Here is a 19,225-nt window from a genome sequence, read left to right on the forward strand (position 1 = left end):
AGACTGCTTGATAAATCTGCCCCTATGAGTCCACTCATCTCTAGTGTTGACTTATTAAGGCAGGATACAGAGGTGGGCAGCTGTGACTATAGATCTGCTACACCAGGTACCCTCTCATAGGGAATCCTTAATAAGTTTTGACAATGTATAACTCTAGATGGTGTTAAGTAGTATCCCTTGTGATCTATGTAACAATGTACCCTGTTTTGTTAGTTGCAACAGGACTGTGAAAAATAGATTTATATTCCGGGATTGTCACTGGACTGCCCTGGTATGTTAACAGAGCTCTCCAGGAGCAGTACCTAACACTGGCTGCAGTTCTGTATGGTAAAAACTGTTGGAAGACTCCCTTTAAGACTTCTGACCTAAGAGTATCCTCTACTTTAGGTACCCTATTTAGTACATCTACCTCATAGACCCTCCTTAGTTCCTCTACCTCATAGACCCTCCTTAGTTCCTCTACCTCATAGACCCTCTTTAGTTCCTTTACTTCAGGGACCATCTAGCTAGGGGCCGGCTTTAGTTCATTTACCTAAGTGACCCTCTTTCTTCCAATAACCCAGGCACTCGCTTGAGTTCCTCTACCTCATAGACGCTCTTTAGTTCCTCCACCTCAGGGACCCTCTTTAGTTTCTTTACCTCAGGGACCCTCTCAACTGCCTCTACCTCAGGGATCTGCAACATCTCCCACCAGGGCCTAGCCTTTTGTTGGGGCCTGGAGTCAGCCGGGGCCCAGAATACTGGAGGGGCTGGCTAGTGCGGCCTTGGGCACGCTGTGGTCACGGTGCTTGGTATGGGGACCGGAGGGCTGTCTTACAGCCTGGCAGGTCTCCAGCAGGTGGTGTGTGCAAGAAATATGGAGGGAGAGGCTGATATTGGTTTGTCCCTGGGGCAACCCCTGAGTGTCTGAAGGATGAGTCCCTGCGTGATGGATGGGGAAGCCCCGTGGTGGTAAGTAGTAGTATCCAGGGATCAGACAGAGGCAACATTGTGCAAATCAACTTACAGTTCTTTATTGAACAGCGGGCAATGGCCAAATGATAAAAGCAGATTTAGCAGCAGATTTGGCAAGCTGGAAGAGTCATGGAGAGTGGTCCGTAGGAAGGTTACACACAGCCTGGTAGTAAATTCAGGCTGGGCTGATAGAGATGGAGCTGAGTCCGGGTGGTGGACTCAAAACGACAGTGGGAGGGGGTTTGACCAAAGCGCATGCGTTTTGGATGCGTTTAAAAACGTGAGAAAAACGCCACGTGGGAAGGCACCCTCAATGATCTCTCTGGGCCCTTCCCCCGTGGCGTTTTTAAACGCATACAAAGCGAAAGTGGGAGGGGGGTTTGACCGAAACACATATGCGTTTGCAATTAATCTGATCATTGCAATAGAAGCCTTGTTAGTAGTCATTCAGCTTTCTAGAAACAGACATTGCAGGGAGAGATCTGATAACTGCTATTTTACTAATTATTTAAGGAAATATGTATATTAATTAGCTGCACTTATTAAAGGAGACGTCCTGTTACCCATAGCAACCTATATTTGTGTCACCGTGATGAATAATGCACCATTTGTTGGACATATATGTCATAAATTGGAGCTTTCAACTATTGTGGAGCTAAATAACGGGTCGAGGCACGGGTGGGACAACATCTGCACAACAGCAGCCGCAGCATAACCATCCTCCCCCATCTGCCTGACTAGACGTGACACGGCGAGTCACGTGACAACACACCAGCGGCCATTTTTGATCCTGGCAAGGGTCACGTACATTACGGCTTATGGCGGGGACCGGTTCTGGTCGTAAAGAAAAACCTACAGTGGTGATAGTATTTCTGCGTCTTTCTACAACTTCAATATTTATGGAGGAAGTAAAATACTGTAATATGTAATATTTAATTGCGGTTAATTACATCGGTCACCGGAGACTGATATAAAAAAGAAATCTTGTAAAGTAAATTGCTGTGATACATGAAATATTTCAGCGCGGCCTGGGTGATGTATGGTTTTAAGACAGGGAAGAAAGGGATTAGTGCCCGGGTTAAAAATGGCCGCGGCTTGGGAGCTGTCGCAGTCACGTGCTCCGGGCTCTTCGCTGATGACGTCGGAGGTATGCCGCAGAATAGAACGAAGCGCCTGATAGGCGGAGGCTGACTGTGGGCGTGGTATAGGATGCAGCTGATTGGTTGCCTGCCTCCAGGGCGTCAGTGAGCGGGTTATGGTGTGTCGTCGTAGTAGGTAGGAGCTGGGAGGTGCTGCGGGTGAGGGGCGCTGTGACTGCCGTCCTGTACACATCGGAGCTCATGTCACACCGGAGCCACCCCCGCCGCTGCGGCTCTACCTCAATGTGACCGCACAGAGCGATATGAGGTAAGCGGCTCCAACCGGTGACCCGAAACGGGTGTGCGCCCATTCATCTCAGCAGTGAGGGAGGGAATGGAGGGGGAGGGGACCGCTCTCTGCTTTCCTCATAGGATTCTTGCAGGCAGTGCTGATGAAGGGGTTAACAGTGTCACCCGGCAGAGGGCAGGGCCCGTGGGGTCATTATCACTATATCCCGTTATCTTATGATGTCACTCCTGCGCTATGACATCACATCTACCCATACCTTATCCTAGTACCGCTGCCACCTACCAGCCAATGAGGAGGAAGGAAAAAAACGGCTTAAATGTCACCAGCTTATTGGAAATCAGCGGCGTCCTTACCGGCAGGGGTTAAATCAATGATTATTATGTATGATGGATCGGTGAATAGGTCATGTGACGTCAGTAACGGGGACCCGGAGTGATCTGTTACGTGTATTCCCCAGGAAATAACAATTCCGGAGCATCTTTTCCTATATTTTGACCCTATGTTATTCCTCCTGTTAATTTTTTAACTAATTTGACAGCTGGGAGTTATCTGCCCCTGTACGCAGATATTTCACAAGGAAATGGTAAAGACGCATAACATAGACAGGCAGAATGTTATCCAGGAGGAATAACAGATGGATGACAGAGCATAGTAAGATATGATACAGAATGTTAACCAGGAGGAATAACAGAGGTACGACAGAGCATAGTAAGATATGATACAGAATGTTAACCAGGAGGAATAACAGAGGTACGACAGAGCATAGTAAGATATGATACAGAATGTTATCCGGGAGGAATAACAGAGGTACGACAGAGCATAGTAAGAGATGATACAGAATGTTACGCAGGAGAAATAACAGAGGGATGACAGAGCATAGTAGGATACGATGCAGAATGTTATTCCTCCTGAATAACAGAGGGGGGCGAAGAGCATAGTAAGATATTATACAGAATGTTCTCCAGGAGGAATAACAGAGGGATGACAGAGCATAGTAAGAGATGATACCGAATGTTCTCCAGGAGGAATAACAGAGGGACGATAGAGCATAGTAAGATATGATACAGAATGTTAACCAGGAGGAATAACAGAGGGATGACAGAGCATAGTAAGATATTATACAGAATGTTAACCAGGAGGAATAAGAGGGATGACAGAGCATAGTAAGATATGATACATAATGTTCTCCAGGAGGAATAACAGAGGGATGACAGAGCATAGTAAGATATGATACAGAATGTTCTCCAGGAGGAATAACAGAGGGATGACAGAGCATAGTAAGATATGATACAGAATGTTATCCGGGAGGAATAACAGAGGGATGACAGAGCATAGTAAGATATGATACATAATGTTATCCAGGAGTAATAACAGAGGTACGACAGAGCATAGTAAAATATGATACAGAATGTTATCCTGGAGGAATAACAGAGGTACGACAGAGCATAGTAAGATATGATACAGAATGTTATCCGGGAGGAATAACAGAGGGGGTGAGAGAGCATAGTAAGATACAATGCAGAATGTTATCCGGGAGGAATAACAGAGGGGGTGAGAGAGCATAGTAAGATACAATGCAGAATGTTATCCAGTAGGAATGATAGAGGACTGACACAGCATAGAAAAAAAAGATACAGAATGTTATCCGGGAGGAATAACAGAGGGCCGTCACACGATAGTAAGATACGTTAGCATGATGTTATCCAGGAGGAATAACAAAGGGCTGACACAGTGTGCTATGAAACAATGCAGAATGTTATCTAGGAGGAATAACAGAGGACAGGCAGCGTAGTAAGATGAGATACAGATTTGTCGTTCAGTAATTACCAGGAACTCAACCTCTGCCGAATACCTCCAAAACAAAGAATAACTAGAGTTCATTATTATTTTGGCATTTATCTTTATTGATTTAAATATTTTATTATTTTTTTCCATTCTGTCTTTTATTTCTTATATCTGGATGAAATCTGTCATAAAACCTGACATATTATAACCCAGCTTTCTCAGGATCCTGATCATCCCCATAACCCCACTACCCCTCGGGGTTTTCTCCTCTGGAGGATGAAGGGTTTTTTCTCTCATTATTGGTTTATAAGCGACAGATCCGGCCACAGTCTTATTCCTAGTTGTCAGGACTCCCTGTCACACACAGTCCCGCCCCTGTGACTCTCTGCGTAGGAGTCATTGCACCCACATCCATCCGTAAAACGGATCTATCATCACTGTCTGAACGGGTCCGAAGAAACAGGGTTTGTCAATGTTTGACAGAAGAGGATGAATTTTTTTTTTTTTTTTTTTCTGCCTTTTGTATTGTGCGGCTTTCTAGTATACCTGGTATCTGTGGCTTGCTGTCAGTGAATGGCTGTATCATTGTCTCATAAGTGATGACCTAAGTAATTCTCTATCTGTTCTTGTACTTTGTTTATGATGGGACTCGAGCCCTGGATCTACGATATGGGAGGCAGGAACTTATATCCCGGTGTTCACTGACAGCTATCAGTTTTATTAACCTGAGATGTACGACTGTAGTTATCCACTCCTGACCTCCTGGTTTGTAGCAGTTGTGTATCTCTTCCATCTTGATTGTTACAATGTATCAGTGCAGGTAAAATGTGTCCATCTGAGGGGTGAGAAATGTTACTTCTCTGTAGCTCCCCAGTCGTTTGATGTAGAGGAGAGGTTTCCCATCTGCTGACAGCAAGCAGAGATCTTGAAAATGTTATAAAAAAATAGAAACACTATGTCCAACCAGACAATGGATAAAGGGTTTTCCTTACGGGGATTCCCTCTCTGGCAGGTTGTTTCATACTCTGTTATTCCCCCTGGAATTGCTTGATTGTATGTTTGCAGGGGGACGTATCCAACATCTGAGACCCCAAATGATTGTGCGAATGTTCAGGCTGTGTCCCTGATATAGGAATTTCTTTCAGGACAGTTAACCCTTTCTTGTTCTGTGTATCTGGCCCCATTGCAGTGTCCCGCAGTTTGCACGAGGGAACAGGATGTGCGATGTGGATATGTAGCGGCACATGGAGTGATGTGATGGTTGTGCCTACGTTACCTGCAAAGCCATGCATGCCCGGCCAGTCTGAGAGTGCGTGTACATAGGGTGATGGGTGTAATATTCCTGATTAAGGATTTGTACCCACTTGTGCCGCAACGGAGAGTCTTCTGAAATCCAACTTTAATGCCCCTTCACATTAAGTGTGATGTATTCAGTCTTAAAGGGGTTGTCCTAAGTGTTAATGTAGTTCCCCCACACTCTTTCCCATTTAAAGGGAACCTGTCACCAGATTGTATCCCATTAAACTATCCCCCCTCCCCCTCAGGGAGAGGGCAAAATGTCCTTTCTAGAATTCCGTCTTTTATGTGAATGCTCACCTATACAAAATCTGTCATGCGACAGGGAGCAGAGGAGAGTCATATTTTACTTGAGATGAGTCACTCTTAGAGGCTGCAAGGAGAGAGTCTCTTCACATGCCCCTCTCATTTGTTCCTTAGCACATAAAAATATGCTGCTCGTGTCATAATAAAGATAACAATCTCCATCTTGATCTGGTCTGAAATGTGAGCGTAAAAATTAAAATCCAATTTCTTCCCTTGTCTTTAGATTCCTGTATCTCCGATCTGTAAATGAGGTTCTTGTCTTTAATATGACCCCAGCAGCATGTTTCTAGTTTCTATAGAACGGTCTTCCCTTGCCGCCTATAAACTTGACTCATCTCTGGTAAAACATGACTCTTTTCTGTTTATTGTCACATGACTTTGATGGTGATTTTTGTTATGTTAATGTCTGAGATTTCACATAAGGAGGGAATTTCACCCCCTCCCTGAGAGAGATGCTAGTTTAATGGGGTAAAATCTGTTGACGGGTTCCCTTTAACATCACCTACACATAGCCATAGACTAAAACCCTGTATGTAATGAACTTGAGCCGCAGTCTCTATACGGTTATCTCTCCAGCCTGTGGTGTTACCCTGATAGATCATGTGTGTCAGAACCTGCTGGGAGTTGTAGTTTCTCTACAGGTTGACCTTCATGGCAGAGGATTATATGTGAATAAATGTGAATTTTCAGGTTTGACCAGAGTCGGGGCTTTAAAGAAATGCTGAAAGCTTCAGACGGACTTAAAAATCATCTTCTAGGCGTTTACCTTGTAGAGGATTCTCCGCACCTCTGACTTTGTGTTTATTTATGTGACACATTATGTTTTTATATGGATTCCGCGCACGTTTCTGTTCCTAATTTATCATAAATGATCTCCACCAGCAGTTCCTTGTTAGCTTTATGGGAACCTGTCAGTAGTTTTGGGGCCTCTGAACCCCCAGCATGCCTTTGTGCAGTTCCTGAGCCCGTTTAGTATTAGATAACCAAAGGTGGTAAGTTAAAGGCACTGGGGGTCAGATGACTTGTGTCCGCTTCGGACCGTGGCGTCGCTGAGGCCAGTACACCTTTTACATACACCAGGGGTCCAAACTTTCCTGAAGTCACTTATATTTGTTATCCATGGCTTCCTTTTTTTCTAAACACAACTTGTAAAATTATGCTAATAAGCAAGAAGTGCTCTGTGGTTGCTACCAGAGCCCTTCCATGCGGTAGCTTCACAGGTTGTTACACTGTCTCCTGCTCCCTCAGCACTTTCCCCCTATGTCTATCTGATGTAATCTGACACGGTGGGAGAGGGAAGTGCTCCTGCACAGTGTAACAGCTTGTGAAGCTATATCATAGAGGGGCTACAACTTCCAGAGCATTAGCATGATTTTAAAAGTTGATTTTGGAAGGAAGGAGGTCATGGATAACAAATATAAGAAGATACCACAGTCCCGGTGCCGGGATCTATGAGTAATGTCCCTGGTTTATCAGGATGGATTGTGATGGGAGATTTCCTTTAAGCTTTTGATAACCAGTCGGCCTCAAAACTACTGATGGGTTCCCTTTTAAATTAGGAAATCGGCTCACATGGTGCAGTAAGAACGGGACGTGTCACTTATAGATGTCATTCTACGACTAGTGGCCTCACACAGGAGAAGTGCTGCTGAGGGTCTGGATAGATCCGTCTATGGTGTCCCCTGGCTGAACCCGGGTGTGTGCGGTGCCCGGCTCGGGGTGTGACGGCTCCTTCGTTACTCTGGGGTCATATTTTCCTACAATGTAATCAGTCATCTTTGTGTTGTGTGGCCCCGGCTATGGAGTCTTATCAGAAGCCGCTCTATTAATACATGGGGTTGGCATGAAGAGAGAACAATCTAGAAGCCGGTTACTATTTATGACGAAGCTCTCTTCCGGGGCTCTCTTCCGGGGCTCTCTTCCGGGGCTCTCTTCCGGGGCTCTCTTCCGGGGCTCTCTTCCGGGGCTCTCTTCCGGGGCTCTCTTCCGGGGCTCTCTTCCGGGGCTCTCTTCCGGGGCTCTCTTCCGGGGCTCTCTTCCGGGGCTCTCTTCCGGGGCTCTCTTCCGGGGCTCTCTTCCGGGGCTCTCTTCCGGGGCTCTCTTCCGGGGCTCTCTTCCGGGGCTCTCTTCCGGGGCTCTCTTCCGGGGCTCTCTTCCGGGGCTCTCTTCCGGGGCTCTCTTCCGGGGCTCTCTTCCGGGGCTCTCTTCCGGGGCTCTCTTCCGGGGCTCTCTTCCGGGGCTCTCTTCCGGGGCTCTCTTCCGGGGCTCTCTTCCGGGGCTCTCTTCCGGGGCTCTCTTCCGGGGCTCTCTTCCGGGGCTCTCTTCCGGGGCTCTCTTCCGGGGCTCTCTTCCGGGGCTCTCTTCCGGGGCTCTCTTCCGGGGCTCTCTTCCGGGGCTCTCTTCCGGGGCTCTCTTCCGGGGCTCTCTTCCGGGGCTCTCTTCCGGGGCTCTCTTCCGGGGCTCTCTTCCGGGGCTCTCTTCCGGGGCTCTCTTCCGGGGCTCTCTTCCGGGGCTCTCTTCCGGGGCTCTCTTCCAGAGATGATTGACAAGATTGTGTTTTCGGGGCGTTCCCAAGATTTATAAAATCTTGACTAGGTACAGGTTGTTTATAAAATTTGTAGAAAACCACATAGTTTCAGCTGAAGAAGACTTGCTTGGTAAAGGGAACCTGTCGCCAGCTTTTACCACATTAATCTACCAGCTCCATCAGGTATGGGATGAAATGCACTTTATAAAATGCCCTCCTTTATTTGAACTCTTCCCCGTTACCTTGAGTCATGAGACAATGGGTGGAGATGAGTCATATTTTCCCTGAGATGAGTCAGGTTTATAGGTTGCATGGGGAGGGTGATTTCAGATGCCTCTTCTGTAGCTCCTATAAACCTGCTGCTGGTGTCATTTTAATGATAGCAATCTCGTCTTTCAGATCGAATCAGGCTTATGGTTCTGTGAGATACGGACAATTAAAGACATGGCTGTAAATGCGAACTGCGGCTGAAAATCTGATTACCATCCCGCTCCCATTTGTAGATCAGAGAACCACAAGCCTGATGAGATTCTTATCTTTAATATGACACAGTGTTTCCAACTAAAGAGAGGGGCGCCTGAAGTGACCCCCGCCTCCTGCAGCCTCCAAACTCGACTCCTCTCAGGCTAAATATGACTCTTGTCTGCTCATTGGCACATGACTTTGGTTGAGATTTTTTTTTCTTTTATAAATAAATGGGTCAATTTTCACTCATTTGAGGGAAATTTAGAAAGGACATTTCATCCCCTTCCCGAGGGGGCGCGAGTTTAGCCGACTATAACCTGGTGACAGGTTCCCTTTAAGCTGTAAGTTACATGTTGTGTTCCATGTAAATCCGAAGACTCCGGATGACTCTGCTTCCGAAATCGCCTGTATGCAGGGACGTAGACGTGACCCCGTGCGGTAAATCTTATCAATACGTCTGTCAATGTGGCATCCGGACTGCAGAAGCCATAAATGCCGCAGACTGAGTGACAGGTGATTGTTTTATTGTTTGTTTTACCTGGGAACTCTGAATTAAAGGGACGCTCCAGCCCTGACCGCATCCAATAACATTGACATGTACAAAAGCACCTCAAATCAGAGGCATTTTCGCTGTGGTTCGCAGTGTTTAACCTTTGCACTGCGTTGAGGGTTTTGGTCGCAAGGATGACATTTGTTTAACCCCCTCAGTGACCAGCATTTCTCAGTCCTTAATTAAAGAGGTTGTCGACGTACAGCAAATTGTATCGGTGCCTGTAGTAGATTTCTGCTCCATACCCCATCCTAGGCCCTTGCAGGATAGCATGCTTCTTGTCCTAATAACTCTGTACGCAGGTCGCTCTTTAGCTCCCCCTAGTGGATGCTTTCATATAGCAGGAATTTTATTGTTTAACATGAAGGTATAAAACAAGATTAGGCACTGTAGCCCCCCAGTGGAGTATGTAATGCACAGACGCAGGACCCTCAGCAGTGCTTTCACGGGAGGATTACACCCCGGGCAGCGTTATAGCCTGTAACTTGCTGTGTGTCCGGGCATTGTGTCCGTGTTGTGTAATCATTAGTTAATGCTGCCTGGAAGGAACGTCCCCTCCATTGATGCTTAAATAAGGGGCAGCGGGGAGTTGGCAAGGATTGAATGCAATGGAGGTGCCCGGGTAGGCGATGGGGAGAGAATTCAGATGGAGGGGAGAGGAAGTGCAGTGCTGGGGTGAGCGGTGCCAGGCTTGTGTATGGTGACTGCTCCCCACTGCTATGTATTGGTCATTAGAAGATGAGAACGTAGAGCAGAGGAAAGGTCTAGGCAGTCACTGGGGGTCTGACACCCATAGGATACGTGAAAGCTGCGTCTCTGGGACCCTCACCTGTTTTAAGAACCAGGATCCCCCCCCTACTGTGCTCCGAGCCATATAAACAGGTGGTCTCTGCATTTATCTAAATTTCTCCTTTAGTCTTGAATGGGGACCACATGTTCATTGACCCCCGCAGAGAGGATCTGGGGATCGATACCTGTAGCGCTGGCTGTGAAGCCAAATGTGCGGCCACTGCTGCCTTAGGCCCAGCCACAGGATGAAGGTCAATGGACTCCTGTTCCTGAGATTGGCGAGTCTCACACTGCTGTGCACTTACCTTCCTGCATTGGGCTGTTTCACGGCCCCAAACATAAAGCAGAGTTCCAAGTGAAAAGATTTTGGTGATTGCTGAGAGCTTAGGGCACAGCAGTGTCAGGACACTTGGATAAATTACAGTCCTCCAGTATAAATCTATATTTCACAGTCCTGCTGCTACTAACACACACAGGTCTGATTACACGTCTCTCCAGGGACCACACATAACACTGCACATTCCCTTTATATAGATGTAATTGATCTGATTATGAGGACAGTGAGTGATGTGACGTGGGCCGGAGGATTGTGAAGTCGATGCCCCCGGGGACGTGCAGGCGGCCGCTGACTCCTCGGAGTTGCTGATTTTGCTCTTCTGGAAATGTCCTTCCTTTTCCGGTGCCGGCTCCTGTTCTTGCAGAAGTCTCATCACCACAGAAAGCCCCGAGTGATGGCACGTGCCGCTGATTTCTCTGCCCCCTCTTATCCTCCTGTGCTGGGGTCTCACCTCCCATCTGTGTCATCTGTAAAGACGTTTTAACTCGGCTGATTACACAATATGCGTCAGGAAGGAATAATCGTGCACTTTCCTCAGATCAAAATAGTTCTCCTATATAACCTTAACCAATGCCACCCATACTTTACATGGTCCATGCCGGCCTCTGGATCACATCCGCCATCCTGACCCCTAGTCTCTTGTGTGCCCCCCAATCCAGATGTTTCTGCGCCCCACTCTCTCTCTCCGCCCACTTAGCCCTTACTCTTATGCCCACCCCCACCCCTATCCAGGTGGGCCTCAATCTTTCTCTCACACCCCTCTCCCTTCCCAAATCATGATGGACCGCTGCTTTCCTTCTCTTGTGACCCGCATCTAAGTGGACCTACCACTCAACAACCCTTCCAAACCAGACGGCCGCCATCTTTCTCTTGCCAAACCCGAAGGGGGAGTAGGTTTGATAAGGTTTTTTTTTTTTTAGGACACTGTGAAAACATTCAGCAGCTGCTAAAGTGCTGTATACCACACATTTGGGGGGGATTTGGGCTGGTGGACCTCCCCTGGAATTTCCTGGAGTTTATCCCTGGGGCCTGTGTTATGTGCTGTGTATGTGATGGGCGCCGGGGTGCAGGCTGCTCGTCTGCATTAGTATAAATGAGGATAAAATATCCTGTAGGGTAACGTCCTCCAGCATCCAGTGCGGTGTGTGTGGGGGGGGGGGGGGGGGGACGCGGTGATGATGTAGCAGAGCTGTAACCTGCACACCCGCCACTCACATTCCTGCCGAGTTTGTCTTTCTTGTTACATATTAATGTTACTTTGTAACTAAAATCTATAGAACTTGCGTTACATCCAGGCACCTGTGTTCTGGAGACTTGTAACCTCCGGTGTAAAAGCTTCCTGAGACTTGTAGTTCTACAACCTGTTTAGAAGAGAAATGTCACTTTGTGGATCTTTGGTAGAACTTGTTTAAGTCGATGTTGGTATCTGCTTCTCCCTCCCTCCTTCCGGTATATCAGACCTGTGACTCGCTCGCCCCTGCCCGGACACCCACATGTGAAATGTTTGCCTGCGTTCTGTGCGGATCCATGGGAGAGGCCACAGCTGTGTTTACTCTGGACGCCTCGGCCCTGGCAAATGGATTTCTCCGTCGCCACTGGGAACCGTTCTGGAGACGTGCAGTCAGGGTAACCCGGAGGAATGGGGGCTGTGGGGTCATCCATCATCCTCATTCCCACTGACTTCATTCTAGGTTTTTTTGGGGATTCTACACATCACAAACCATGATGTTTGTATAATTTAGCATCCCATACAAATCGGGAGGATAAATCCTTCTCTTCATCCACACTTAAAGGGGTATGCTCATCTTGGCATTCACATTTAATTCATCTGTCATATACTTACATTTCTACAATTGCATGTTATTAAAATAAATGTCCATGTGCGAAGATAATGTCCCATAAATGTAGCCGTCTTGTCCCTTAGAGATGAGATGGTTGTCCTTGGATACTACCACCACTGTGCTCTTCCAGCAGTATCCAAGGATGTACTATTGAGGCCTGACCAGCGATTCAGGACGGCTGTGACTCAAGATCCACAAAATTACATTTCTCTTCTAAACAGATTGTAGAATTACAAATCATTTTTTGGGGGTGGGGCAATCCCTGCCAGCAGCGGTGGTCATATCCAAGGATAAGAATCTAATTTTTTGTAATAACACCCAATTGAAGAACTTTATTTATAATGCAGGTGAATTAAATATCAATGCCCAGATGAGAAGACCCCTTTATACATAGTACAGTCCCTCTCTTATTCTGCATGGAAATCTTGTGATAAATGGACAACCGCGCCCTGGCTGCCATCTACACCGGACTCTGTCACCGGATAATGAACAATCGCCTAAGATTTCTTATCCCCCAGTAATCGGAAGATCTTTGCGGCTTAACGCACGAATGGAGAAGTTGTGGTTGTGTAGGTTACGACACGTGAGCCACCAGTTCCCCTCTTACCGTATTTCCCTAGAGATTACAAGTTGTTCTAATACAAAACTATTTACATATAATTTATATCAAGAAACAGTATTCTGTCTTGCAGAGCCGGATGCCTCCTATCATATGGTGACCTAATGCTTGCTGTCACTGAATGGGCGAAACGCAGTACCCATACTATATATATATACACATTCTATAATAGTCGTATCCGGGCTGATTGAGTGACTTGATTCTGGATGTGACTTGTTCTCGCACATGGTGTCCTGGCGTCCTCCCAGAGAATCCCTTTGTCCCGGCCGTTCCTTTGTTTGGGCCTTTTCACGTTCGCTCCTTTTCTCTCTCCATCTTCTGTAGAGTAAACTTTGCCGTCTATTAGCTTCCCGAATAATGGTGGGGAATGAGGTGGCGGAGAGAAGGACTGCGGAGATACTGGGAACCGCTCACAGGGAAGTCAGTGGACCGTGGCCGCCTCTCCAGAGGACAATCCTCCATTGATGGCCCTGACAATAGAGACCGTAACAATGGAGGAAGCTTTGTGGAGGAGTCTTGTGGATTCTCTTCTATTGAAGGGGGGGGGGGGGGGTGGAGAGTTACGAGTCTCTACAAGGCGTCTCAGCTGGTCCCATAGGTCGTTGGGATTTGGGTCTGGAGAAAGTGTAGGTAGTGAAAGTGATGCAACATTGATGAGCTCCCGTGTAGTCGTTCCTTAAGATGACATTAGCCGTTCATCATCCATCCATTTTCAGCATGATAAGGAGGACTGTTTAAATACCAATTCTTATTGACCCATGTAAAGTATTGGGAGATTTAAGAATCAAGTGCTTGGTGTGAATTTCACTGTTAGGCCCCTTTTTAGAGCTGCAAGTTATGCAAAAACATTGAAACATTAAAAAAGTTGAGAGAAGGTCACCTGTAAAGGTTAGAGGGCATTTTATGTGCATCCTGAAATAACTTTTTGTTATCGTGTGTCTCTGTAGTGTAGTGTTAAAGGAAATCTATCACCAGGATGAAGGATTGTAAACCAAGCGCACTTACATGCAGGTGTGTGCCCCCTCTGGCAGGATCCCCTCTTCTTTTAAGTTTCTTATGCCCTGGTTTTTAAGGAAAAAAAAAGATATTCAGAATTATGTAAATGAGCCTGAGGGGCTCCAGGCTTGTTAACACTTATGGACCCCAGAGGCCCTGAGGCATATTTACATAATTTAAAGCATTTCTTTTAGAAAAACAAGGGCATAGGAAGCTTAAAGTACAGCAGACCCTGCCAGAGGGGACGCACACCTGCATGTAAGTGCGCTTGGTTTACAGTCCTTCATCCTGGTTGTAGATGTCCTTTTAACCTTGTGTGGGTTGTTTTTGGTTTTTGTGGTCTTTTTATTGTTTGTTTTATATTTTTATTTTTACACTTCCCCTACCTTTTGACCCGAAGCATTTTCCATTAAAACTGTACAAAAATTAGTATCCCCTCTTCTCATGGTAACATTCAGATATCAGATCACACGGGGTAGTGGGTTGTCGGACCTCCACACCTGAAGCGTCAGCAGAGCACTGCACATCCCAGAAATCAGTGCATTGCCAGGCAGAGCAACAGAGGAACAGCAATTGTAACGTGGAGGATACGTGGCATCCTGTGTGTGGCCCCCCGTGACCTGTAATATGGGGGACACATCACTCGGATATTATTACATTACCAGGCCGGTAACAGAGCGGCGTCCGTCAGCAGATGGAAACCTATTAAATGTGTTTCATCTTCTCTGCACACCCAGGACATCCATAATTTATCTGGAACATTATGGATCTTATTAAAGAGCTTTTTCCCTTAAAGGGGCGGTGGAGGATGATATTTGTAGGACGGCGGCCTCTGTGCAGACTAATAATATGATTATGATGATTGCTATGATTATGGTGATGATGGGTAGTGGTACTGTTAGTAGTGGTAGTAGTAGTCATTGTGAAAACTCATTCATCCCTAGCAACCAATCACAGAGCAGCTCTGATTTATTCAGTACCTTTTATGAAATAAAAGCTGAGCTCTCATTGGTTGCTGCGAGTAACTAGGCCGGTATTACCGTTTAGTGCTGGTAAACAAGGCCTTTGGTTCTGTTGGGGGTTACTCATGGTGTCCAATCGGGTCACTTCTTACATTTAAAATTTTCCCCTGTAATAATGAAAGGTTTCATGTATTTGGCTGTTACCACTGTGGTGGTATATTAACCCTATATGAGGGTATATAAGTGGGTGGTGGAGGTGTCAGGGTGCTGCAAATCTATAGCGTGGACTAAATTTGTTGCTTCTAGCAACAGCGCCACCCTTATCTACAGGATGTGTCTGGAATTACGCTACATTCATTTTCTTTTCTTTTTTTTTTTTCCCCCAATAATTTCATTTTTCGCTAATCTTTCTCCCCTGTGTATTGCAGGTACTATCTAGCCAGCTGAACGGAGCACAGTCATGGCCCAATTTGCAGCTGCGCCATTTGGGGGTAAGTGGATTCTCTCCCCTCCTGGGTATAATCATTGGGGGTTGTAGTCCTGTCTCTGGATGTGAGGTATTTATGATGTGATAACCGCAAGTCCTGGCGCAGCTGGATTTACGGACCATACAGAACGCGCTGCTGTATTTGTGAATGAGAAATCAGGAGGTTTTCGCAGTGACGCATCCGCAACGCAAAAATTGGAAGACGCCGGTGATTGGTTGATGATTGCCAAATATTTACTACTTTTTTTTTAATTTTATTTAGGGAATTTGGACATCTGGGCAATAACGTTGGAGGAAAGGGCGAAACATGACCAGCAGTTCCATGGACTCCAGCCAACGGCGGGGTATATTACAGGTAATGTGACTTATGGGGTGGGGGGGAAATGCTTTAGGCTTGTCGTAAGGCTCTGATTCCCCCTAATGAGTGGGCGGCACAGGCCGGCAATTTTACTTCCTTCAACATCCGGTTTTACGGGACTGTCAGAGACGGTGCTGTCACTCCTCCATTCTTCAGGAGTGAGGTGGTGCAGAACCTATGGCACAGTAACATAGATGGTCCGAGCCCTCTCTGTGGTTACGCAGGCCATTGCCCCAACACAGAGCTCACCAGATAGGACTCCAGGGCTCTTCTTGAAGCCCAGGAGGTGCCGTGCTCAGCGCTGTTGTAAAGTGACACGTCTTCGGCTCTCTGGGTCTACAGGAGGAGCACAAAGGTGTGGACAGAGCTGAAATATCACCAGAGCTTCAGTTCGCGGCCCTGTGATTGTTTCTGTTCAGTAAACCCAGATACTATGATAATCCAAATTTCTTCAACTTCTTTTTACTGTATTGGCGTCCTCAGGCCGCTGATACAATAGAAAACTGTGACTGAGCAGGGAGGAAGAAGTTGCTGGCACTTTGCGTTAAATAAGAGGTGGTTTGTTGTAGTTTGGACAACATATATTTATATGGTGTCCAAGCTACAACAAACTATATATAATCCTCTCCTATAAGTCTATGATTCAGTCCATGCAAAATTCTACAGCTCCGTTGGAATTGTAGATAGAAGATGTGCTCCTTTGTACTGCTCATTGTGTGGCTCCAGAGACCAGTTATTGTAGGAAATTCTCCTGTCCTTCACATCCTTCCAGTAATGGGATTTTGTCCCGCTAATCTCACTCGCAATCCGATTAATCCGGAGCGCTGGATGCTCTTGTTTCCTGAAATGTTCTCCTTCCACCCACGTTCAGTAATTAATTGCAGCGAGTTGATGCCGCGCTCGTAGGCACTGATTACGTTAACCTGCCCATTACCGTGTACCGTATGGATCCCAGGCATCTTCCCCCTGCTCCTCCGCCATGTCCCGCTGGCTAATGGGATGTTTGTGGGTTCTGCAAATGTAGACTGATCATTACACAAATCACAGCTGACTCCTCTCCATCTCCTGCTCTCATTATGCGGACTGGAATAACTATATCTATGATTATGGATAATTGGAAAAATTCATTTAATGACTCGTCCTTATACAAGTGATTTATGGGAAGCAAAGTCAACAGATGAGTGCTCTGTCCATGGCGTATACTGAGGACAGTTATCCGTGATATCCCTCCTAATACACATTGGAGATACAGCTCATGTAATACTGCGGCAGCGCCCTCTAGTGGATCCAGCATCTTATCAAATGCTGGCCAGGGCATTATAGGAGTGGGTTGTCCAGTTGTTGACGGCCATATGGGGATGAACAGACCGCGTTACCTACTTGTATAGAAGTTCTCAGTTTTAAATCTCTTTGTGTAAACTTACTCTAATAGTATGTAGCCAGCAGAGCTGGGGTAGTAGTAGTCCCCTCTGTATGTCAAATGGACCAGTACCGCAGACATAGCCGCTTGCGTTGATAACTACACTGAGTTCAGGTTGTGTTCTTCATTCCTCAATAACATTTTCACTTTCTTTTCCCCCGCAGGAGACCAGGCCAGAAACTTCTTCCTCCAGTCTGGGCTGCACCCACCCATACTTGCACAGATATGGTAAGCACTATCACATGCTGTACTGATTCATGTTATGAGCAAAGTTTCTTGAGTTACAGTCCTGAGACCCCCCCTGCTGATCTAAGCTCCATCATCCATGGTGACCACCTCCATGCTCCTGATCTGTGCCATCAAATTTAGTTGAGACGGCTCAATCTATGGTACCTACAAATATGCTTTAAAGACAATGATCCGGCTTAGTGAGCTACATACCCAGTTATACAGACCACTTAACCATGTTAGAAATGGAAATGGCAGATAAAAAAAAAAAATCCAGTTCTCCTTAATTAAACTACCTGTATGTCCAATTCTGTAGCTCACCGAGCCATAAGCTTGATGTGATATGAAAGATGAGATTCGTATCTTTAATATAACACCAGCAGCAAGTTTACAGGTTCTATAGAACAGGAGACCAGGTGTCTGAAGTGACCTGCAACCACTAACCATGACTCGTCTCATGTGTAAATGGGGTGAGAAGAGTCATATTTGTCTGACATTGAGAGAGATTTTTTTCCATAGGGGAGATTTCGCATGAAAGAGGGAAAGGTTATTCTACCTGTGGGTGCTGCTAGTTTAGATGTGAGAAGGCGACAGTCACACCCAAATTGGCTCCCTGTGCAGTCCGTGAGACTTCTCCCCATAGGCTCCTTTGTCTCCATGCCTATAGATAGGTTGATAGCCCCCTCACGCCTCAGTAATGGCTCCTTCTCATTTGCACATTATTTCTGGGCAGATGGCACCACAGTGCCCCTCTATAGTGACTGGCATCCTCTGAATTGGCATCTGTGTTCCTGTGACGGGTACAGTATCGCCCTGCCGGGACTAAGCGGCTCTACAGATGTGCTGCGACTACACCCCCCCCCCTCTCCATCTGATCACTAAATTGTACAAGATCTCCGCCTGCTCCGTTTATTGCCCAGGACAGGCCCAACGTGTTTATTCTTCCCTAGAGAGAAGCCAAGTCCCGTCTCTTCCTCTTACAAGACATTACATCTCCAGCCTCGTGCGTGTGTGTGGTGAATACAATTTGCTCATGATTGCTTTAGTCCATTACTGGGAAAGTGGCCAAGAATCTCCCGAAATCTGCTTGGAGTAACAGCGCTAGATGAAATGTATTGTGCTGGTACACTGCAACGCCTTATGGAGAGGCTTAATAGGAGACACCACTGATGTTTTATATATTATGACTGTTTTATGGGGACTTGACTTCATTAGAAGGATATTCTGATATAAGGGAAATAAAGAGTAACAAACTCCTATCCGGATTGGTGAAGGTAACTAAGACCCCTACTAATCATACACTATACCGTGTAATAGTCTCATATGGCAACATAGGAACACCACTGTAAAATATACTGTGTATCACCCCAATGGGTGCCCCCTGCTGTGTACACAACAGGAATTTCTTTAGCTACGGCTGGCAGGGCCTCCAGCTCTGGACTATTTGGGAAAGGTGGTGGTGGTGTCATTTAAAAAAAAAATGTACTGCTTTTGCTGAAAACCCCTGATGGGGACACGTTTATGTAGTGAAATAGAAGAAAATTCTGTACGTTTCTCTATGAAGGGAGTTCCTGAGAAGCGTCCATTTCTAACCCTGACAATGTTAGGTTCCCTGTATACAAGACCTTGGGGTCAGACACGTAATGAATGTGGTGCCCTCACCAAGGGTCCATCTTGAGAGGAGAGACCCCCCCCCCCCTCTCTATAGAGTTCAACATTGTAGTAAGTAGTTGCTCAACAATTCAATTAAACTCCAAGCAAACTGTATCGGGGGTCAGTTCTCTCCGCACCAGAAGTGGAAAAAGATGATTTTGGGATCGGAACAAGTCGCCTTCCTAGACGCCATTGACACTGGACGACTCCTGCGCCTTTAAGACCGGCATTTAAGGGAGCGATACGGAATCTAGGAAACTAGG

General features: G+C 46.4%; 1 protein-coding gene and 1 long non-coding RNA gene across 9 annotated transcripts in view; one reads left to right on the forward strand and one right to left on the reverse strand.

Moving 5' to 3' along the window:
• Positions 1-2,176: 2,176 nt before the first annotated feature.
• ITSN1 (intersectin 1) overlaps positions 2,177-19,225 on the forward strand; it is a 54,829-nt gene continuing 37,780 nt past the window's right edge. For 3 of the 8 annotated variants that reach the window (XM_072138698.1, XM_072138705.1, XM_072138704.1), the window contains exons 1-4: positions 2,178-2,361; positions 15,245-15,307; positions 15,566-15,658; positions 17,246-17,309. In XM_072138698.1, the coding sequence (XP_071994799.1) occupies positions 15,277-15,307; positions 15,566-15,658; positions 17,246-17,309 (188 nt within the window). In that variant the 5' untranslated portion in view covers positions 2,178-2,361; positions 15,245-15,276. The other 5 variants (XM_072138706.1, XM_072138707.1, XM_072138700.1 and 2 more) reach the window with 5 other exon arrangements.
• LOC140119548 (uncharacterized) overlaps positions 10,612-19,225 on the reverse strand; it is a 32,808-nt gene continuing 24,194 nt past the window's right edge. The window contains exon 3 of the long non-coding RNA XR_011853390.1: positions 10,612-10,865. This is a non-coding gene — a long non-coding RNA (uncharacterized lncRNA). The remainder of the gene's footprint in view (positions 10,866-19,225) is intronic.

This window comes from Engystomops pustulosus, chromosome 2 (assembly GCF_040894005.1).
Source record: "Engystomops pustulosus chromosome 2, aEngPut4.maternal, whole genome shotgun sequence".
NCBI classification, from domain to species: Eukaryota; Metazoa; Chordata; class Amphibia; order Anura; family Leptodactylidae; genus Engystomops; species Engystomops pustulosus.